Genomic DNA, 24,532 nt, shown 5'->3' on the forward strand with positions numbered 1-24,532 from the left:
TATTTGATAGAGAAATATCCTGTTAGCTATTTATAACATTGTGCAGGCGGTAACCCTGATTGCCTCATTAACATGTTCTGTACATTGTATCATACATGGTGGCAGTAAATTCACAAAATACTGCAGATGCTCAAAATCTGAAATAAAACCAAAGATGCAGGAAAAACCCAGCAAGTCAGGCAGCACCTGTGAAGAGAAACCAAGTTAACATTTCAGGTCGATGACTTTTCAGTAATCAGGTTTTGTTTTATGTGTTTGAGCTACCTGCTCTCCATAGAAAAGAAAGACCATCTCCAAGCTGCAACTCGCATTGTTAATTGGAGAGGTGAGGAAGGGGAGGGGGAGAAAGACGGTCACATTTACTTGCTGCTGCCTGAGCTGCTTCTTGCCTCCCCAGACAGAAGTAGCCAATCAGGCAGCTTACTGCTCCACCTCTGTGCACCAACCCTGCCATGTAACTGTTGGCATGGGATCACGTTGCTCAAAAAGAGAGGGCTGCCAGCCATGAAGGGAGGGAGGGAAGGAAGGAAGAGTTGCTGAGAATATATTATCTATCCCTTATCTAGAAACCTCCTCCTCCTCCGCCACACCCCCCCCCCACCCACAGCCACCCTGCATTCAGTCCATCTCAATGTACGGTATGCTTTGTCTGTATAGCACGCAAGAAACAATACTTTTCACTGTATACTAATAGATCAAATCAAATCCAATCAAAAAGCTTGTCAACTATGCAAAGTCCTCCTTTGTAACATCTTCCATGTTCCAAAACTGGAAGAGCTGTCCCACAAGCTAGGCAAGCAAGAGCCTGCGATAGTCGTACTCATGGAATCATACCTTACAGACGAGGTCCTAATCAGTACTCCTCCATGTTGAACACCACTTGGAAGAAGCACTGAGAATGGCAAGGGTATGGAATGTACTCTGGGGGGAATCAATGTCCATCACCAGGAGTGGTTCAGTAGAACCGCTAATGACCGAGCAGGCCGGGTCCTATTGCTGCTGGACTGGGTTTGTGGCAGGTGGTAAGGGAACAAACAAGACAGAAAGACATGAGGCAGGGGAGGTGATGGCCAAGTGGTACTATCACGATTAATCCAGAAACTCGGTTAATGCTCTGGGGACCCGGGTTCGAATCCCGCCACGGCAGATGGTGGAATTTGAATTCAATAAAATATTTCTGGGATTACGAATCTACTAATGACCATGAAACCATTGCCGATTGTCGAAAAAACCCACCTGGTTCACTAATGTCCTTTAGGGAAGGAAATCTGCCATCCTTGCCTGGTCTGGTCTACATGTGACTCCAGAGCCACAGCAATGTGGTTGACTCTCCACTGCCCTCAGGCAACTAGGGATGAGCGATAAATGCTGGCCAGCCAGCGACGCCCATGTCCCACGAATGAATATAAAAAAAACATGCTTCATCTTGTCCTCACCATTCTAACAGATGCGTCTGTCCATGACAGTATCAGTAAGAGTTACCACCGCACAGTTCTTGTGGAGACGAAATCCCACCTTTACATTGAAGATACCCTCCATCATGTTATGTAGCACTAATACTGTGCTAAATGGAATAGAATTTGAACAGATCTAGCAACTTAAATCTGGACATCCATGAGGTGGTGTGGGACATCAGCAACAGCAAAATTGTACTCAACCACAATCAGTAATCTCATGGCCCAGCATATTTCCCACTCTATCATTACCAACAAGCCAGGGGATCAAACCTGGTTCAATGAAGGGCATGCCAAGAGCTATACCAGTAATACCTAAAAATGAGGTGTCAACGTGGTGAAACTATAACACAGGACTACTTGTGGGCCAAATAGTTTAAACAGCAAGTAATCGACAGAGCTAAGTGATTCCACAACCATTGGGTCAGATCTAAGCTCTGCTGTTCTGCCACATCTAGTCATGAATAGATGTGGCAGGACTGCATGGGCAATTAAACAACGAACTGGAGGAGGAAGTTCCACAAATATCCCCATTCTCAATGATGGGGGAGCCCAGAACATCAGTGCCAAAGACAACGCCGAAGCACTTGCAACAACCAGGTGCGTTATCCATCTCGGTCTCCTGAGGTCCTCTGCATCACAAATGCCCATATTCCACAAATTCGATTCACTTAATGTGGTATCAAACAGTGGCTGAATCCCTGACAACATTGCAAGAATAGTAGTGAAGATGTGTGTTCCAGAACAAGTTGCACCCTTCGCCAAGCTGTTTCAGAACAATTACAACACTGGTATCTACCCGGCAAAAAGAAAAAACTGCTCACTGACTCTCCATCTGGCTTTTGCTTGGGCCACTTAGCTCCTGACCTCATTACAGCCTTGGTCAAAGCATGGACAAAAGAACTGAACTCAAGAGGTGAGGTGAGAGTGACTGGCCTTTACATCAAGGCAAGTGTGGCATGAATGAGTCCTAGCAAAACCCGAATCAATGGGAATCAGGGGAAAACTTTCCACTGGTTGGAATCATACATGGCACAAAGGAAAATAGTTGTGGTCATTGGAGGTCAATCATCTCAGTCCCAGGATATCACGCAGGAGTTTCTCAGGGTAGTCAGGCTCAACCATCTTCAGCTGCTTCATCAATGAACTTCCTTCCATCCTAAGGTCAGGAGTTGGGATGCTCGCTGATGATTCAAAATGTTCAGTAGCATTCATGACTCCTCCGGTACTGAAGCAGTTCATGCCCATACGCAGCAAAAGCTGGGCAACATTCAGGTTTGGGCTGATATATGGCATGTAACATTCATGCCACACAAGTACCAGGCAATGACCATCTCTCCCAAGAGAGAACCCAACCATCTCTCCTTAACATTCAGTGGCACTGCCATTGCTGAATCTCACACTACCAACATCCTGGGGGTTAACATTGACCAGAAACTGAATTGGAACCATCATATAAACACTGTGGCTACAAGAGCAGGTCAGAGGCTGGGAATTCTGTTTCGAGTAACTCACCTCCTGACTCCCCAAATCCTGTCCACTACCTACAGGTCACAGGTCAGGAGTGTCATGGGATATTGTCCACTTGCCTGGATGAGTGCAGCTCCAACGAAACTCAAGAAGCTTGACACTATCCAGGGCAAAGCAGCCCACTTGAAGCAGCCAGCACTTCCAACATCCACTCCCTACAACGTGAACCATCTACAAGATACACTGCAGCAACTCACCAAGACTCCTTCAACACCTCCTTCCAAATTCACAACATCTACCATCTAGAAGGTCAAGGGCAGCAGATGCATGGAAACACGATCAGATGCAAAGCTCCCCTCCAAGCCATTGTCTATCCTGACTTGGAACGATGTTGTCATTCCTTCATTCTCACTGAGTCAAAATCCCAAAACTCCCTTCCTAACAACACTCTGGGTGCACCTACACCATGTGAACTGCAGCAGAATTTAGCTAACCACCAGCTTTCCAAGGGCAATTAAGGATGAGCAATAAATGCTGGCCTAGCCATTGATGCCCACATCCCATAAAATAATTAAGAAAAAGTAACATACTTGGAATTTGCCAAATCAAAAGGAAAGAGAGAGAGTTTTAATTCTGGGGTTTATTTACTTAAAAATTCTTCTCCAAATTTTTCTCAGAACTGCAAACTTTGTATTCAAGTGGGCTCCAATTCTTCCACAAACTCTAATAAGATGTCTTTGTATCATAGCTCCTGGGAATCCTGTACTGACAGCACTACAGAATCGATAATGTACAAACACATCCAGTGTCCGAGTTATCTTTCATTGCCTTAGGGAAGTCATTGCTGTGGCCAAATGTCATTTCACTGTCAGGAAGGTTAAATGTGAGTTTTGTGCTCCAGTATCTTGTCAGGCATTGTTCCACAGCTTAATTCTTTCATAACCTTACACTGAAACATGCAACTGCATTCTCTTCCCAAGATATAACTGCAGCATCTTAAACAGGAACACTCTGCAATGCCTTTAACGAGGCCCATGATGTGGATCTCTTTGAATACGAGCTCCCAGATTAAGGCAGTAATGACTTGTCCAATCAAGGAGCCTTGCATGTACACATAATGTGGAGTGTCAGGTTACTGGCACTCCGAGTTTATACTCTGTACGAGGGTGTACCTGTCTGATCGTTTGCTTGCTATGTAAATAAAGGTAAATTTGGTGAAGGGACACCGGCCTCGGAGGAGTTATTTAACTCTCTCTCTTGAGCAATTCAGCTTAGGTATCTTCCTATCTAATCAATGAAGGGGGAGGAGCGGTGCTGTATGATCAGGTAGCACAGCAGATCGCCCTGGATTAGCTCTCACTACTCGGTCTGACTCTGGACAAAAACAAGAACTCCATGATTTCAATTACAGGCTGGGGCTCCACTAGCCCCTGGCCCAGGTGTTTTGCACCCTGTGCATCCCGCACCCCGCCCCCCCGCCCCCGGGCAGGCCCTGCCTGCAGGCAGATGGCCTAGTCCACAGTGCCTCCAGGGATAAGTTATCATCTGCCTCAGACAATAGGCCTTTAAAGAGCCTTAAACCAAAAGAGAAAATGCTGGAAAATCACGACACATGACAGCGCAGAGTCGCTGAGCAGAAACTGATAGCCAAAAGCTGATAGCCAGGTTCCGTACACATGAGGACGGCCTAAACCGGGATGTTGGATTTATGTCACATTATCAGTAACCCCCACAGCTTGCCTCCTGGACTTGCAGAATCTCACTAGCTGTTCTGTCTGGAGACAATACACATCTCTTTAACCTGTGTTTAGTGCTCCCTCCACCCACATTGTCTGTACCTTTAAGACCTGGCTGGCTGTAGGGATTCGCATTCTAATCAGTATTCTGTAACTTGATTTTGTGTCTCTGTGCACTATTTGAGAGCACATTTCCACTCCATCTGACAAAGGAGCAGCGCTCCGAAAGCTTATGGTATTTGCTACCAAATAAACCTGTTGGACTTTAACCTGGTGTTGTGAGACTTCTTACAGCAAAGATGCTGCCAGACCTGCTGAGATTTTCCAGCATTTTCTCTTTGGGTTTCAGATTCCAGCATCTGCAGTAATTTGCTTTTATTTAAAGAGTCTTAACTGGCTACCCATCACTTCCAGGCTTGTAGCCTTGCTGCCCCCATCCAGCCTCTGGGAAAAGGACTGGGGGCAGGGTGCTGCTGAAAAGCCAACATACAAGCTGTTAGCATCAATATCAACGCCCGATTGCCTCCTTGCTCATCTCACTCAGGGCCTAAAGATACTGCCCCAATATTTAATAACAGGCTGGGGCTCCACTAGCCCCTGGCCCAGGTCTCACCATTTTTTTCAATTCCTTATTTTCCAGATGAGTGCAGCTCCAGTAAAATAGATGCTTGACTCCATCCAGAACAAAGCAGTCTGCTTGACTGGTGCCTGATTATCACCCTAAACCCTCACTCCCTTCATCGCCAACACACTGTGGTTGCATCTACAGGATGCATTGCAGCAACCTGCCAAAACATCTTCCTTAGTACCTAAAACACTGTAATCTTTGCCTCCTATAAAAATAAGGACAGCAGGTGATTGGGAACATCACTACCTCTAAGATTCCCTCCAAGTTACACTCCATAAATGATTGGAATTTTATTGACCTTTGTTCATTGATAGCGGATCAAAATCCTGGAACTTCCTACTTAATAGCACCATGGGACTACCCTCTCCACACAGACTGCAGTAGTTTAAGAAGGTGGCTCACCAGCACCTCCTCAAGGTAGTTAGGGGCAGGCAATAAGTGATGTCTTTGCCAGTGACACCCAACTACCTAAAATGAATAAATACATGGAATCTATATCAATTGAGAATTATGAAATATTTCTTTAATCGTTCATCATTGTTGATCTACCACCATATCTATTAATCTGATTTCTTAACCAAACTAATCAACTTTACCATCACACCTGTTTCATTGGCTTTATTTAGGTATTATTTAGGTTTAACACTCTAGTTTCAGACTTAAATACATCACTCTCAAACTCAATCTATTCTATTATATTATGATCACTCTTCCCCAGAGGATCCCTTACTATGAGATTACTAATTAATCTTGTCTTTTACACAAGAAAAGTTTGAAAATAGTCTCCTCCGTCATTAGTTCCATGTATATAAAGCAGGTCAGCAGGAGATTTCATGCAACTAGCATCCAACAAAACTGAGCCGCATGATTCATGTTTACTTAGTCACACCTACTGGAATGAAGCACAGACACTCTGGCATCTCCCCGTGCTTTTCAAATTTCCAACATTTTAACACCACTTTTCCACATGCAGAAAAAGACAGAGCACTGCAGGAGGGCAAGAACACATTTCAAGGAGAGTCACATGATAGCACTATCAACGCCACCTTCCGTCATTGTGCTGATGATTGAGAGCAGGCTGATGGGGTGGTAATTGGCTGGGTTGGATTTGTCCTGCTTTTCGTGGACAGGACGTACCTGGGGAATCTTTCACTTTGTTTGGCAGTTGTCAGTATTCTAGCTGTGAGCAGCTGCTTCTGGAGAACTATAGTGAGGTTTTATCTAGGTGCATAACCTTTGCTGTATTCGATGCCCTCGGGTGTTTCTCAATATCATCTGGTTATTCCTCATGGTTTCAATAAACAGTCGGAGTGTGCCACCTGATTAGGTTTTAATGTAACGTACTCTCTTTTTACTCATTATCAAAATATTAACTGAACTTTGAGTTGAAATATATTTACAAGGGAATGTGATTCAGCAATGTTAAAACAGAATTAATTATACCTGGCATAGGGCAGCCCAAGATTTCCACTCTCATACAGATGTCACCCTCTGAGTACCAACTCCGAGGGTTTATTCTTACGTAGCGAGCAATCACTGGAGTGGGAAACTCATTAAGTACAGGAATCTCTTTCTCTTGGTTTGCTTTAAAGATCTGAAACAAATAAAGATACAATATTTTTAAAATCTGCAACAGGCTAGTGTTTCAAACCCAGGTAGATTCAGGCAAGTGGAGATAATTCACTTCCTATTAATCCTAGGCTAGTATACAGCCAATAACAATTGTAAAGAGGGCATATATTTCATGAATTTGATACCGGTAGCTACTGGGATCACTGAGAAAAATTTTAGTCGGCTGTTGATGGGCTAAGCTTTCACACAGTATGAAGCATGCTTCATATTTTTCATGCTTTTGAGGCCAAAACATTGTGTAATTTCAAGAAGAAATTTGATATAGTTCTTGGGGCTAAAGGGATCGAGGGATATGGGGGGGAGGGGGGAATCAGAATATTGATTTTGATGATCAGCCATGATCAAAATGAATAGCGGAGCAGGCCCAAAAGGCCGAATGGCCCAGTCCTACTTCTAGTTTCTTTGTTTTTTATGCTAAATATTCTCGACTCAGAAAATAATGGATAATTTTGCATCTGTCCAGCAGGTACCCAATGGTCAACCATTTCCAACTCATTCTCATTTCCTGGAGGACCATTTTTACCCAATGCACTTCAAAAGTGCTTGATTATAAACCTTGACTATAGGAAGCCACCAGTTCATTGGGTAGTTTCATAGGCATTGATGGCATGAGACCATAGGAAGATATAGAAATATGTTATTTATGAAAGATGGCCTACATGGGTTGAGTGCCATGATTCCAATTTTCCGCTGAAATCTATGCTGTTACTACAATGAGCAATTAATGTCCGGTATGATCCTTGTTCTAGAAGAATGTAAAAAAAGTTTTGGAAATGGAGAAAAAATCCTGAAATTATACATGGAAATATTGGACTTTAAAAAGACATGAGTTTTGTATGTTTATAAAGGGCTCAGACCACGAAGGTGGCTGAGAATGTACCACTAACCCCTGATCGGAATGGCTGAAGGGTGTTTCTCTAAGAGATAAAGGAACCCTGCTCTGTGATTTCAGGCAAGATGATTCTAAAGGTATCCAATGATTGATTACCGTTCAAAGGAACATGATGGCTATCTCAACCAAAGCCCTTGGATATAATTGCCTAGACTGACTAGTGAACTCCAGTTTAAATACCAAAAGGCGTGGGTTAAAAGCCAGCCGGGAAAGCTACCCAGTGTCTGTCTGACTGTCGGTCTGTGTATGTGTGCTGTGAGAAAAGCAACTGGAAGTTTGCCACACTGAAGGTGGCGCAGTGACCAAGGTAAGGTACCTGCAAAAATAGACAGCTTTTGCAGGAACATCAAAAACCCTCTCTCTCCAACTGTGAAAGTTGGTCAGCCAGCAGAAGGATCACAGCTGGAAAAAGAACTGAAACCTCTCTAACGAATGACAGAACACCTAAGCCAAAGAATCAACTAGTGGAATCAACCTGTACCAGTCGCAATGCGCAATCATCTACTCCTCACAACTCAAGGATTGTTCCGACTAACTTTTTATTCATATTTACTTACTATTGGACTTAATTCTTACTTCTAATCCATATGAATGTAAATGCAAAAACAGAAAATGCTGGAAAGTCTCAGCAGGTCTGACAGCATCTGTGGGGAGAGAATAGAGCTAACGTTTTGAGTCTGGATGACCCTTCATCAGAAGAGAATTCTCTCCCCACAGATGCTGTCAGACCTGCTGAGATTTTCCAGCATTTTTTGTTTCAGATTCCAGCAGTATTTTGCTTTTATCTGAATGTAGATGTTTACCATTTCTTCTACCTTTTCAGTATTTAATAAACTTACTTTATCTTAACTCAAGAAAGCCTGGTTAACTTGGCTCCTTTTTCAACATAACTATTGGGTCTGCACCGACCACAATCCCACCCAGGTCCTATTTCCTTAACCCCACATATTTACCCTGCTAATCCCCTGACACTGTGGTCAATTTAACATGGCCAATCAACCCAACCAGCTCATCTTTGGACTGGTAAAACTCCGAGGGGAGGAATTTAAAAGCACTGTGCCCGTTTTTCAGGTGCCCAAACATCCAAAAAGTCAGCAGGGCTGTGTGTTCATTGCACATTATCCACCACATTGATAAAGGCAGATAAAAGGGCATCCAGCCCCTTTGCTTGAAGCAGGCATCAAGCCCTTTGTATTTGTAAATCGGGGACATAACAGCTGTTTGAGACCCAATGTGAAACCAGGCTACAGTAACTGCACCTGACGAGGAGCTTAAATATGGAGCTCGAAGATACAGGAGTTCACCCTGATCAACTAGAATGGTGAAGATCATTGGAAATCTGTCATTGGAATTCTTACATGAAAAGTGGTTGTAAGTGCAAACTGGTCCAGAATCAGTTCTTTGTTTTATATTCATGCTTTGTGATATCCATCTCGAGCATTTATTATTTGAAATATCGATTATTAAATGCAACTTACTTTTCTTTATCTATATAAGTCATTACTAACATCGAGGTGCTCACCATATCATCTGATCCATTTTTGACAGTGACCCAGCTGTAGCTGTCATTGCTCAACAGGACGCAGTACGATGTCACCCAGTCGCTCCTACAAGGAGAAAATTGCTGGTGAATAAGGTTTTATTTTGGGTTTCCCGATGTTTCCACCTTCTGGGTGGGATTTTCTGACCATGCTTGCCCCAAAACCGGAAAATCCCGCCCGAGGTCAAACGGACCTTTGCGTGGTCCTGTCTTGCCCGATGTAATTCCCGTGGCAGGCAGGATGGGAAAATTCCACCCTTTGTCTCTCTTTCCTGGAGAAATAATTAATTTCGAGGGAAAACAATTTTTCAAATGTATCGCAACAATGAGCTGACTTTTCCCATTTTGAGTCGTTAGTCCTTCATTGGGCTGATTCTGGGTTGTGCACCTGGACATATACGTGGCAGGACATCTGATGCAATCTTCTGGAGGAGGCCAATGAGGAAGCTGTCTGCTGGAGCACTGTCCAATTAGGGTGGCAGGTGGTCTGAGGTCATAGGCGGGCCAATCAAAGTGCCCAAAGTGAAGGGGAGTCTGCAGACCCAGTAGCTGCTGAGGTGAATGTAGAAGGTGAGGACAGCACAAAACAGATGCATCACACTGCAGATGGGGCGCGGATTGAATTCCCAGCTTGGGTGATTGTCTGTGTGGAGTCTGCACATTCTCCACGTGTCTGCGTGGGTTTCCTCCGGGTGCTCCGGTTTCCTCCCACACTCCAAAGATGTGCTGGTTAGGTGGATTGGCCATGATAAATTGCCCCTTAGTGTCAGGAAGATTCGCAGGGTTGGGTTATGGGGATAGGGCCGAGGTGGGATTGTTGTCGGTGCAGGTTCGATGGGCTGAATGGCCTCCTTCTGCACTGTTGTAGGGATTCTATGATTCTATGAACGAATTCCTCACACCAAGCATTATATGGTGACCCTGGCGTTAAATGATAAACAATTGCAAGCATTTGCCCACTGATGTCCTGAGGAATACCAATTTTATCTTTTAAGATGACCACTGCATATGAATCTCTCAGCTCTGCTTTTGTCTTCTGTAAGTAGATGAGCTGAAGACACAGCAAGGTCCTGTGCTGCACATGTGAATTTTCATAGCCTCCCAAATATAGCCAGGAATAATCACCAGGGCTTGAAATTGCAGCGATGAGGAGAGATTGGATAGGCTAGAGTTGTTTTCCTCAGAACAGAGGAGGTCAAGGGGTGACCTCATTGAGGTGTACAAAATTCGGAGGGGCCTAGGTAAGGTAGACAGGAAAGACTTGTTTCCCCGAGCTGAGGGGTCAATTACCCGGGGCATAGATCTAAGGTGATTGCAAGGATTAGAGGGGATATGAGGAAAACCTTTTCCACCAGAGGGTGGTGGGCAACTGGAATTCACTGCCTAAGTTGGTGGTTGAGGTCGAAACACGCAACATATTTAACAGATATCTGGATCTGCATCTGAAGTGGGGCGGCATGGTGGCACAGTGGTTAGCACTGCTGCCTCACAGCGCCAGGGACCCGGGTTTGATTCCTGGCTTGGGTTACTGTCTGTGTGGAGTTTGCACGTTCTCCCCGTGTCTGTGTGGGTTTCCGCTGGGTGCTCTGGCTTCCTCCCACAGTCTGAAAGAAATGCTGTTTAAGTGCATTGCCCATGCTAAATTCCCCCTCAGTGTACCCAAACAGGTGCCGGAGTGTCTTGGGGATTTTCACAGTAACTTCACTGCTTGTGACTAATAAATAAACTTTACTTTATAACCTGCAAGGGTACGGAGCAGGTGCTGGAAAGTGGGATTAAAAAGCGTGGCTATTTTCTTTTTCTTTTTTTAAGCCGACACAGACAGGATGGGCTGAATGGCCTCTTTCTGCACCGTAACTTTTCTATAGTTCTATTGCTATTTTAATTGGTTTCTCGCCACTGATTGGCAGCTTCAGTACTCTGAAACCACCTCCTGTTAAAGTTAAAGTTCATCTATTAGTCACAAGTAAGGCTTACATTAACACTGCAAAGAAGTTACTGTGAAATTCCCATAGTCGCCACAATCCAGCACCTGTTCGGGTCAATGCACCTAAGCAGCACGTATTTCAGAATGTAGGGGGAAACTGGAGCACCCGGAGGAAACCCACGCAGACATGGGGAGAACGTGCAAACTCCACACAGACCGTGAACCAAGCTGGGAATCGAGCCTAGGTCCCTGGTGCTGTGAAGCAGCAGTGCTAACCACTGTGCCACCATGCCGCACCGGCATGAGGAGGTGGGAACATGTTGGCAAACTGGCCTGATCCACTGCCGCTTACTTGCACCCCTTTCTCCAAAGCTGCCTCCAAGGTGCTGGGAAATTCCCCTGCAAAAGTGCTAGCAAAGATTTTCGGACTATGTTAACAGGCAACACTGAATGCAGAGCTGGGACCGTGCCTGGGCTCCCAGAACATACTCTATATAAAGAGACACATTTGCTGCAATAAAATTATTTTATCAACAATGCACACAGAAGCTGTGCATCTTGAGATTTGGAAACTAGCAGATGGACATTTAACAAATTTATATGAAATCTTTTTGTTATTTTACCAGAGCTATGATTTGATCAATAATCGTTAAACAATCATACACTGTTCTCACAGTATACTTTCAAGGCCGTGATACGTGGGCATTCTTCACAATGGTATCATATAAACAGCAAAATATATTTTAAATATAACTAAAATGCATTCTACCAGATAAGACAAAACTTTAATCAGTTGTGAGCTGAACCTTTGGCAATTGACACCTGATACTTAGCCAAGAATAGAGGCTGAAAAGAAGATCCTCTTGTAACATTACCAAGGTCAGTAAATCTTTTCATTCCTCCCAAAGACTATCCAATATACACCACAAATTGCAACAATATTGGACACTGTCATTAAAGCCACTTCAACTGATATATGTCTCACTCAGGATAGATGTTCAATCATGGGCTTTGCAACAACATCTGATCCCACTTATTGGTAAAGATGTAATGACAAAGAATTGTCAAATCATCCAAGAATTATTCCGAGTCCAATATTTCCAGTGAGGATGGGTGTATACTGCAATCAATATCCACCCAGAGTGCATCTGGGTGTGATTTTAGGCAGCAAAGTGAAACATTTTTGCAATCTGTCAAGACTTCCTCAATACACCATTAATAAGGCAACATTGTTGAAGTTTAATCATGGGGAGGTCAGATTATACAGTGCTAATGGAATAAAAATAAACTAGTATATTTTTCTGTGTGTGATTTGAGCCACACAGCCAACTAGTTTGTGGTTCCCAGTGTTCCAAGCACTTTGACCAAAGGATTGCTGTCAGCTTGTTATCAATTGACACGGAGAGGCTTCAATCAGCTGCTGTACTTTTCATTTAATGTTATCCTTGGGCTGTCAACCATGCCTTTAAAATATGGTCCATAATCTTCTGGTGGAAAGAATGTTGTGTGAAACAAGACATTACCGTTCAAGCCACAATGAAACATGACCACTGTTGATGGAGAGAGGTCACAGCCTTTGCTACTTTCACCTCGTGGCTCACACCATATCCCTGACACATATACATATATATTATCTGTCAGTACACCCCTGATGTTTTTCCAGCACTCGCAGCTTATTCAGAAGGCTTAAGGTCCAATTTCTATCAATCTTCAGGTCTATTGGGTCGATCCCACATTCCTACTGCAGGCCTAGTTCACCGGCCCAGTTTGCCAATGGCAGGAATCTCGATTGCCCATTGAATCGGGTGTCTGGGTTAAAATCAGGATTCCCGCCGGGTGTGAGGGCCATCGGGATTCGCCAACCAACTCTGCCAGCCCAGATTGGGTTCCCGCCCATAGCGGGCTACAACCTGATTAATAGGCAAACCCGCTAATTGTAAAGAGGGCGCCCCAATCTCTGAACTGCTGGTCTGGCCGGCGGATTTTCCGAGATGGCCTCATTTTCATGTTTCAGGTGGACGAATCCCACCCGACAGACGCTGCCAGCACCAAAGGGAAACTCTGGGTTTCCTGTTGGCGTAGGCATTTAGTCCCAATTCTGGTGAATCGCAGGCAGTGTCTCGGCAAAATGTGGAAAGAAGTTGGAGAAGACGTGCTGTTTTTAAGCAGGAGAAAGGGATGTATTGCTAAATGGAGGTGGGTTGTTGTGGTGGTGGGGGACACAAGCAAGGAATGATGAGGGAAGCGAGTTAAGAGAATGGATGGTAAAAGCAAAGTACTGCTGATTCTGGAGATCTGAAAGCAAAAGTGCCGGAAAAACTCAGTAGGTCTGGCAGCATCTGTGGAGAGAGAAGCAGAATTAATGATGTGAGTCTAATATGACTCTTCTCAGAATGGATGTCATATAAGATGGATGGTTGGACTGAATTATCGATAAACAGGAATGTTGCGCATTTTTGTGTTTTAGGATTAAAAAAGTAAGGAATAGTCAGATTGTGCAACTTTTATATAACACCTTAAAGATTTAAAACAAAGAACAAAGAAAATTACAGCACAAGAACAGGCCCTTCGGCCCTCCAAGCCTGCACCGACCACGCTGTCCGACTGAATTAAAACTCCCTACCCTTCCGGGGACTATATTTATAGGTAGAGTTGTCCTGGATCCCAGTGGACTTGCCATTGAACATGAGGGCTAGAAGAGTTGACAATCTTTCCTCAATACTTTCTGTCGACACTTCTGTTCTGAGCTGCCCAGATACTGCTGCTACCCCTACAATGTCTGATTCCAATACCGTCTGCCTAATAAGCTCCGACAGTTCGGTAAAATTATGAAATTTAAGTTTATTGATTAAATTGAACAAATTATGGGATCCATCTGCATGAATCAAGGTGATAAATGCAAATCATCTAGAAAGACTGGACATACATTCATCAAGCATTTACTGTAATCTAGCTCAATTTGAATACCACTTAGCACCTCGCTGACTGCTTTGCTCAATTCTCCAGGGGTATTGAAGCATTCAATTTATCCTATCAGCATCAGGAGCCATTTTATTCATGTGCTGGGTAATTGCCGCCTTAGATTCTGATTTATATCATAAACTATAATAAGTCCAAATCACCCAACCTCACTTGTAATTTTAGTAATTGCTTGAGTAGATCAAATCAAAGTAGATTTCTCATGTTTCTTTGGAGTCCATTTTGAATATTTGGTGACTGACTGCTCCCGAAACAATGAGTCACTTTGAGCCAGCACCAGAGTTCCCTCGAGGTAGTGCAGCTGCACAGCAATGGAGAATGTGCTGTTCAGGGAGGCTGTGAACAAGCAATGTTCCCTTTAAGAGGCTCACAGTCGCGCTTGCACATCAATCTTTGAGGAAGCACACAGTGCAACAAGCCAACTGAGCATAGTTAACAGAACAAATACTAGCCAGCACCTTACTAACATCACATCAAACAGGGTAGGACGCCAAATAGATGCCCTGAATCTACCAGGTTGAGGACTTTCAAGATCAGGCCGCCCCAGCCTGCAGAAAGTTAAGTGTGGGATTGGTTATAATCACAGAGGGGGCTTGGGGTCAGGGGGTGTCCCACAGCAGCATCAACTTGGTTATTTTGGGGCTCTTCCTTTCTTCCCACTAATACCAAATGTTCGTGGGCTGAGCCTGTTCTACTCTTATCACCAATGGAACTGACCATTCCTGATATAGAATAGCAATAAAAGTCCTAGGTCCCTGATTATTATTTTGAAACAAGCCGACTGACTGCCTGAAACAGTGAGGCATCCTTTCAAAATAGCACTGGCTGCATCGCTGGCTTAATGGAGCAGTAAGGCTGCCACCCCTGTTTTGAGGCAATTGCTGGCCTGTTAACAACATGAGGGCAATACAAGTTAAAATCAACCTCTGTGATTCGTAAGTGACCTTCATTCATCAAAGCAAAATTACCTTTTCTACGTAAATACTTAAGGGAATTGTTTCCTGGTTATGTCCTGATCCGGTTGAATAAAAATGACTCCAGCTCTACTGGAGAGGAAAGGCAAGAATCGCCAGACATTATCCGCAGTCAGCCCCATAACGGGAGCCAAACTAATCTCAGCCAGACCTGGACTCGACCTTCAGCAGCCCTGGTGTAAGTGAACCTTCTACATCCACACAATAATAATGATTTTCTAACGGTGTCCTGGGCACCGTCTGCAGGTCATTACAGTTTCACCTCAAACAACGGGGGTAATCTGGAACCTATTAGGATGGCCAAACAAATCCTCTGAAAAAGATTAACATTGTTTTTTTTTAAACCACTGATAAACCTCTGAACAAAAATATAAATCTGTAACTTCTCAAGCAATCTAAAAAATGGAGGACACCCTGGCCACATGGGGACCCACTACAATTAATAAACAAAAAATGCAAATCTTTAAGGATTCGATCACCTGAAACAATGGGTGAACCCTGGACACTGGATAGCTCGCGACAACTAACAAAAGGACCCTCCCTTAAAAATGCTAATTTCTAGACTTCCTGAATCACCTTGAACAATGGAAGGAACCATGGCCACAAGGGGACTCACCATGACTGGCAAAGGAAACTCCCCTAAGAAGGGCAACCACTAACTGGATCACTTTAAAATAATATAAAGGAGCTGAGCAAAGGGAAACTCACCATAACTAGCAAATGAGATCTTTCCTAAGAATGTAAACCTCTAACCATCCTTCTCTTTTTTACTTCCCCAATATGGACTTCAAAATACTCAATCTTTAATCTAAACACCCCCTCTCAAAAATAATCCTAATCCTCTACCTCCCCATGAATAATAACTCCTGCCCCCAACATGAAACACCAACATATATGGGACACAACATGTATGGTATCATCTTGCCACATCAAACCATCCACGCAAACAGACCTGGGGCACCGAGTTGGAGTCCCGACTTGGATCTCTACCTGTGCGGAGTCTGCACGTTCTCCCCGTGCCTGTGTAGGTTTCCTCTGGGTGCGTCGGTTTCCTCCCACAGTCCAGAGATGTGCTAGTTAGATGGATTGGCCATGCTAAATTCTCTCTCGGTATACCCTTCCACAGTAACTTCATTACAGTGTTAATGTAAGCCTACTCAGGACACGAATAAATAATTTGTCAAATAAGTAATTTTGTACTGCCAACAAAGGTTCTTGCCTCATGCTAAACCCAGAAACCTTCCTAATAAGTAAGGATGTTCCTTCATCCCTTTGCTCCGCCAACTAAAGCGCCCATTCTGGCCCAGTACATACTACCCCAATCCACACCACGCCATCCTGTCCACCACAACATAAAGCACCCACAAACAAAAAGTCACTCCATCCCACCAGCTCCTGTAGCCCTCTCCCCCTGCCCATCCCAACAGACACATACATGGGAGACAGAAGAGCCAAGACACGGGAAGGCAACAAACCACCTTTCAACCCACTACCATCCATCAACATTCCTATCAGGAAACCCCCAGGAATCTTCCCCCCAGTAGCCCACCTGCTACCCCCAGAAAAAGCCCCCATAATCCAGAGACTTACTCAGCAACAAGCACACAAAGCCTTTCCAGTCAGAAACCCCCCCAAAAAATCCAACACACATACCACCTTGACATCCACCCCAACCCTCGGAAACACAACAGAAGTCCCCAACCTAACAGCACCCCCCCCCACCAACACACACCACCTCAACAGCTACCTCTCCCCAACCACATACGCAAATACGGTAGAACCCATGCACCCACTATCCCCTTCCTCCCGGGGTCCTGACCAACACCTTCCCCCCTCCACTTGTTTTCCCCTCACACAAATATATGGCCCCATCCACCACCCTGCACAAGAAAAAACTAACATGAGTAATAATTTAAAAAAGGAAAAGGCCCAGGAAACAAGAAAACAAAAAGCCACAATATAAAGGCAAGGCATCACAAGGGGCAACAAGGGTTGGACACGAGCCGAACGAAAAGAGGCAGAGCATGAAGAAAAGGGGACATGTCCCCTCTCTGTCCAACCCCAAAAACCTCCCCTTTCCCTTCAAAGTCATTGGCCATGTTGTTGCCTCCCAATTCCATGTTCATCTTTCCTGCAACTTTCTGCGAGAATCTCTCCAAATAGGGCTATATGTTTGCCACAGGATTGAATCAAAGTTAGAAATGACATTCTCTTTCACTGTGGCAATGGGCATTATCACTTCTCACCTTCCCATTCTCCTTGATCTTTGTGGAGCCTTTGGTATCGTTGACAAAACCATCCTATCCCCATATCTCTCACTGTCCAGTTCAACGAGATTGCATTTGCTTGGTTTCATCACATACTAGATTAATTATATCAATCACTTTCATGCCATTCTGATCTTGACCACTCTAGTTTCTTGGCTGGCCACACTCTGTAAACCTTGGCTCATCCAAAACCCTGTTGCTTGTATCCTAGTCCACATCAAGTCCAATTTATCCTGTGCTTACCAACACTACATTGCCCACTGTTTATCCAATGCATCTTGTGTAAAATTCTCACCTGCCTCACTTCTCCCCTCCCTCTCTTTGTAATCTCCTCCAAGCCTTCAACCCTATGAAAACTTCAGGTTCCTGCAACTCTTCTGTATCTCCAGCTTCCTTCGCCCAAACATTAGTCTTTAGTCACCTCACCATGAGCTCCAGAATTCATTCCCTCTGGCTACCTGACCCACTCCTTCTTTAAGACTCTCTTCAAACTTAGGCTTTTAGTCACCCTTTCTAATATCCCTTCTGGGTCAGTATCTAATCTGTCTGATTGTGCCTCCCTGATGCACATTGCAATGTTTCTTTGTACATTAAAGGTGCTATGTAAATGCAATATAATTTGGTTTCATTGTAAAAGCATCTACTGACGTGCTCTTAAAGATTAGAAGAAACATGTAGATATTGATGAAATAGCGTTTTGTAACCAGCATGAAGTGTATTTTAAATAAAAATATTTGACCTGGAAAGGTACTTTTTTGCTACTAAGGCAGGTAAAGTGCTTTCTGATGGAGTGAAAATATGTGAAAATAATTTTAATAACACTGTTAGAGACAGTACACTACAAATCTGGCAAATCTGAAGTGATTGCAGGACAGGCAGCATTTATAAAAAAGATTTTGTAGCAATCTCAAGCCAACCTCCACCATGGAAAACTTTATTTTAATGCATTTTGAAATATTGACGGAACAATTTTTTTCACTGTAATTACTTTAGTTAAACCTTTCAAAGACACATGGAGTACCAGGGATGAGATCATTCAGACAAATAAAGTTAAGAAGTGGCCTTCATTGCAACATTTGAAAACCAAATTCACTCATACCTTCTGATACAGTTTGAATTATTTAACCTCCTGAGATTACACCTCGCAGATGAGGCTTCTTACAATAACTTTAATTTTTTACATGACCTTACATGAATGCACTGCTTATCGCAATAACTGTTTTTCCATCTTCCGCCCACTTTGGCAAGTTAGATCCAAACAGCACGTATTCCTGTCATTGTCAGCGTCAGTAGAGAATGGTTGGAGTTTTACTCTGAGCAGGTTTTGGGGAAGGGAGCACAGGGCATGGAGGTTGGGTGTGTGCCCACTGTCAGAAATTTCTGCCTCAATGTTTTCTGATTCCCAGACCTCACCCAGCTACCTGTAACCAGCTGCTCACTTAAGAGGGGCAGAAAATGACCGCTGGCCAGATGGGAGGGGAAGGTCGGATGATCCAGAGATTGTCAACACATGCTGAGAAATGGTTTATCACCGATGAGCCAGCCATTCTAGCACCTTGAGTCTGACCTCAGCCAATTCCACAGTGGCACAGTGGTTAGCACTGCTGCCTCACAGCGCCAGGGACCCGGATTCAATTCCCAGCTTGGGTCACTGTCTGTGTGGAGTTTGCACATTCTCCCCGTGTCTGTGTGGGTTTCCTCTGGGTGCTCTGGTTTCCTCCCACAGTCTGAAAGACGTGCTGGTTAGGTGCATTGACCTGAACAGGCACCGGAGTGTGGCGACTAAGGGAATTTCACAGTAACTTCATTGCAATGTTAATGTAAGCCTTATTTGTGATGAATAAATGAACTTTAACTTTAAAACAAGGAATCTACAGCATCACAAAACCAAAGTTCCACACTAATTTAAGCCCCAAGGTTCTTTTATTCAGGCACACAGGTCAAATTCCTGGTCTTTGCACATTCATTGGTGCTTTTAAAGTCAGTCATTTAAAAAAAGAAGTTTTTGTACGAGTATTTTCACACTAGGTAGGAATACTTGGAATTACCAGTCACAATCATGTTATCAAATATAATCTCATGCATGGAAAACAAAATAAAAACAAGTAATGCCATCTAAAGCTTTCCATTTGCTGCCCCTTTTGAGAGCAGATTAAAGACTGGGCCCTGGTCTCCTGCCCACACCCGCAGCCTGGGATACTGAAAAGAATTAAATAAGACTCTGGTGAGATAAAGTGGTCCCTGTGGCATAGCTTGAAGCAGCACTACCTGAGTTCATTCTCCAACCCCACCCCACCCCCCCCACATCTTATTATAAATCACAAACTGATTGCTAATAGCCAGGAGCGAGAATTAAAGTTGCATCTCTCATAACAGTTCCAAATCTTGATAATATTTCCTGTTTAAAATATCCCAGTAGTTGAGCTCGGTCAGTGAACTATCATGGAAATAAAGTGCTGTGAGATTTGAAATTGTCACATGTATAACCCTGAGTTCTAAACTATGACTCCTTTCTACGAAAGCAAGTGAACACGTCATGGGATATGATTAAATGACTGGACATGACAGGCAGTTACGAGCAACCAAGCTGCCAGTGATATTATCAATTGGTTTTACCTCCTAATCTTGGGCAAGCACAATCCTTCACTGGTTCTGCAAAGATCAACCAACTAATTAATAAGGCCGAGAAGCACCGTCTAGAATTTATTAGTGTCACTCCCTGAGGTGAGACCAATTGGCCAGAAACATATTATTGACTGCGGTAAGGAATTCATCTCTTGTGGAATGATGGACGTCCCATGACAGGAATCAATCTGTGGCTGAGTGTGTTGCCCTTATTGAAGTGCATTGGTGGCAGGCATAAGTCAACCTCTTTTCAGAGGAGCCCATGCCAACCCTTCACAATTAGTAGTTTGAACCAATCATTTTTAGTTCCAATGAATGAACATTCAAGGGTAGTGAACCCATGATCTTCTGCTTTGTTCTGCAAGGTTCCCATGGCTAAAACATATGTTAAGCATTAGAGTGTTTTTTGTGAGGCAACGTTTGGGAACCCGATGCAAGAGGGGAGAGGTCCTTTGCTGACAGGAGCCAGAAGGCCCTCCAGACAAACACTTAGTAGGCAATGTGATCAGATACAACAGAAAGTCAGTGCAAACCATGTCATCCTGCAACCTTTGTTGTTGCACAAGAAGTGTTCAGTAAATGTATCTTCAAATGTCAAATCTGTAAGAGGATGTATATCGTTGGGATGAAGACTTAGAGGGGGGATGCAGAGTAAAGGGTTAACATCAGAAGCACATGATGCTGATGTAAATAAGATATAATAACACATGACTAAGTAACAGAATCTGGAGGGAGGAGAAGTCATAAAAACATACAAATTAGGAGCAGGAGTAGGCCACACAGCCCTTTGAGTCTGCTCTGCCATTCAATAAGATCATAGCTGATATGATTGTAATCTCAACTCCACATTCCTGCCCATCCCCAATAACCTTTCACCTGCTTTGCTTATCAAGAATCTGTTTATCTCTGCCTTAAAAATATTCTACTTCCACCGCCTTTTGAGGAAGAGAGTTCTGGAGATTCACAACCCACTGAAAGAAAAATAATTCTCCTAACCTCCATCCCAAATAGGTGACTCCTTATTTTTAAACAGTGGCCCCTGGTACTAGATTCTCCCATAATAGGAAACATCCTTTCCATATCCACCTTGTCAAGACCCCTCGGGAACTTATATGTTTCAATTAGGTCTCCTCTCATTGTTCTAAACTCCAGCAGATAAAGCCTAGTCTGTCCAACCTCTCATCATAAGACAACCTGCCCAATCCAGGTATTACTTTAGTAATAAAAACAGAAAATGCTGGATGAACTCAGCAGGTCTGGAAGCCTGTAGGAAGGTCATATAGACTTGACACTTCGGGCGGAATTTTACCGGCATGTCTGACTGAGGTTCGTACGATCCCCCCCGAGGCCAATAGAGAATGCCATCTCCAAGCCTCGCCTGTCCCTGGAATCAGGATGGGCGTGCCTGTAAAATTCTGGCCATTAACTCTGTTTCTCTCTACAGATGCTGCCAGACCTGCTGATTTTATCCAGCATTTTCAGTTTTTATTTCAGATTTCCGGCACTCAAAGTATTTTACGTTTGTTAGTTTTGTAAACTCTCTCTGAGCTGCTTCCAACATATTTACTTCCCTCCTTAAATGAGGTGACCAATACTGTACACACTACTCCAGATGTGATCTCAACAATGTCCTATATACTGAAGCATAACCTCCCTATTTTTGAATTCAATTACCCCCTTGTGCACAGTTCCTAATAAGTACATAGAGCTGTAAATAAATAACAATAAATATCTCAAGTAGTGTGATATCTGTGTGTTGTTTTTTATGTTTAAGGGGACTTTTGTTTACTGAAGTTCCCCTGGGATTTCTGATTAGAGTGGTTTGATTAGAGATGATGTGGTTTATGTGCAGAGCTGGGTCTATAACAGAGAGAAAGAAAAACTTTTATAGAAAGTTGTTAGTTGCAGCTGAAGCCTGGTTGAAGTTGGAAGGATTTTGCAGGTTCCTGGCCCTCCTCTATCTTGCTCTGAAAGCAAATATGCGTGGGTTTGCTAGCTGTACTTATTTAAAAGTGGATTTGATTTATGGATGGATGGGGTGTATTTGGAATTGGCACAGTCATCTGCTAGAAAGTGCAATTGCTTCCTTTTATTTTTATATATTATTCAACTGTTAATGGTTAAGCTGCTTCATTTGGTAGAGTTATATTTAAACTGTTATTAAATTAAATGTGTTTCACTATATAAGATCTCTACCTTGTCAATAGAATCATTCCTGGAAAGAAATATCCTATCCTCACATTTGTATCAAAATAGAACAGTTGTTGAGATCTAGTCTGACTTCATAATATTCCTTGGGTTTTGTTCCAGGACCCTAACAGTAGCTTAATCAAAGAAGAAAGACAGACCCCAGAGAACCCCATCTAAACCCCAGACACTCAACAAAATATGGTGGCAGTGCACAACAGGTAAAAGACCCAGAAAAGCTCCAAGAAAAGGCCACAAACCTGACCAGATCTTTGAAAGAAGGATGAAAAGAAAGGATTGAAGACTCACCAAAAATATCAGATCATCACAGGTGCAGCAGATGCAAGCTGAGGCACAAACCCTGACTCTAGACAGCAATGAGCACCTACTGGAATCAACAAGCAAAACCAGCGAAGCAGCAACAAGTCCAGAGCTTCAACAAGCATGGGATCTGCACTGCCACCTCCATGACCTTTCTGAGTTGCTGAAGGTTTGCAACAAGTAATTGGAGAAAGAGATTTTTCAGGTATAGAACTCCTTCAGTTTGCACAAAAATGAGCAAAAGAATCAGGTCAGTACTTTGTTTTATGCAGTTGGAGACATTGCCAATGACATAATCACAAGACAGGGGGGACTTCAAGCTCTTATAAGGACGTCCTTCAGGCATTTGATTCACATTTCAACATTCACAAAATTTTAATTACAGAACGGGCAAAATTTAACAAATGAAAACAAAGATCAAGTGAAAGCATGGATTTGTTCACCCTTGATCTATATAGACTGGTAGAAATTTGTAATTATGGAAAATAAGGAATGAATTGATTTATGATATAATGGTTGGGGTCCTAGAAGAATCTCTATCAGGTCTCTTGCAAATGAGAGAAGATCTCACTTTAATTAGGCTGTACAAATCATGTGGCAACCTGAGCTCAAAGCAAAGGAGAGAGTTTGTTTGCAGGAAAAGTAAGGTCCCTTGGAAACAAATGTGTTCTATATGTAGGCCAAAAGAGGAACGACATATCAAAAGAGAAGTCTGTGAAATGGGGAAAAGTGCACAAACTACCATCTTGAAATGCTCTCAGTGTTGTGGGGAATAGCTGCACAAGTGGTAAGAATGCCCAGCAGGAGAAGCATAACGCCCCAACTATTTGAAGTTGGGACATTTTACAATTGTCTGTCGATCTAAAACACAGGTGGCCTACAGAAAGAAAGAACAAATTTCAAGAATACCAGCTGAAGGAACCAAAATAGAGGATTTGCATTTCATCAGGGAGGTGGAAGCATCTACATCACTCATGACTAAACATCTACCAGTTCCTGCAAAGAAGTTTCAGGAGATAAAACAAGCAAAACAGGCAGATGATAAATGTATCCAGATAAAGAAATTATGTCTGGAAGGATGGCCAGACTATACTCTGAACAACTCAATACTATGGCAATACTTTGAACAGAGAAAGCACCTTACAATCATTGATGACCTCCCAGTGTTTAATGACAGAATAATCATTCCGAAAACACTTTAGCTCGATATTCTCCAAAAAAAATTCATCAAGATCACTTAGAGATAGCAAAATGTTGAGTGAGAGCCAAGAAATCAGTCTGGTGGCCAGGCATTATTCATTCTATTGAAGAATGGATAATGAATTGCATTACATGTGCAATGAACAGCCAAGAGTTAAGTGAACCACTGCATCGCCCCATTTTTCAGTCAAAGCCATGCCAGTGTCTGGGAATGGATTTATTTAATTTTAAAGGCAAGGTATTCCTTATTGCCATTGATTACTACTCCAGATGGATTGAAGTGAACAGATTTCACACAATCACGGCAGATGCAGTCATTTGCTCACTGAAGAAAATCTATGCAACATGTGGCATCCTAGACATTGTAGTGTCAGACAATGGCCCACAATTTGCAAATGAATTATTCCACAATCTTCAAAAGGAATATAGATTCATTCACCTGACCACCTCACATCAATATCCTCAAGCAAATGGAGAAATTGAAAGAGATGTCTGAAACTTCAAAGACAAGATGAAGTAAAATGAAGATCTCAACTTAGCATGTCTTAGTTATTGAAACTCACCGCTACAAAATGGGTTCTCACCATTAGAATTATGAATGGGAAGATGACTGAGAACACAACTTCCAGATCGGCAACAGAAACTAAAACCAAATTTCAATATCACTTCGAATGACCATGAGAGAGTTAAAAAGCACAAG

The 24,532-nt window shown here is 43.2% G+C and overlaps 1 protein-coding gene across 1 annotated transcript in view; it reads right to left on the bottom strand.

Moving 5' to 3' along the window:
* cpxm2 (carboxypeptidase X (M14 family), member 2) overlaps positions 1–24,532 on the bottom strand; it is a 182,947-nt gene that overhangs the window by 79,604 nt on the left and 78,811 nt on the right. Inside the window, exons 5-6 of the mRNA XM_078223391.1 lie at positions 9,335–9,419; positions 6,732–6,882 (exon numbers count right to left, since the gene is read on the bottom strand). Coding sequence (XP_078079517.1) covers positions 6,732–6,882; positions 9,335–9,419 — 236 coding nt within the window. The remainder of the gene's footprint in view (positions 1–6,731; positions 6,883–9,334; positions 9,420–24,532) is intronic.

The sequence above is a fragment of the Mustelus asterias genome, chromosome 11 (assembly GCF_964213995.1).
Source record: "Mustelus asterias chromosome 11, sMusAst1.hap1.1, whole genome shotgun sequence".
Taxonomy (NCBI): domain Eukaryota; kingdom Metazoa; phylum Chordata; class Chondrichthyes; order Carcharhiniformes; family Triakidae; genus Mustelus; species Mustelus asterias.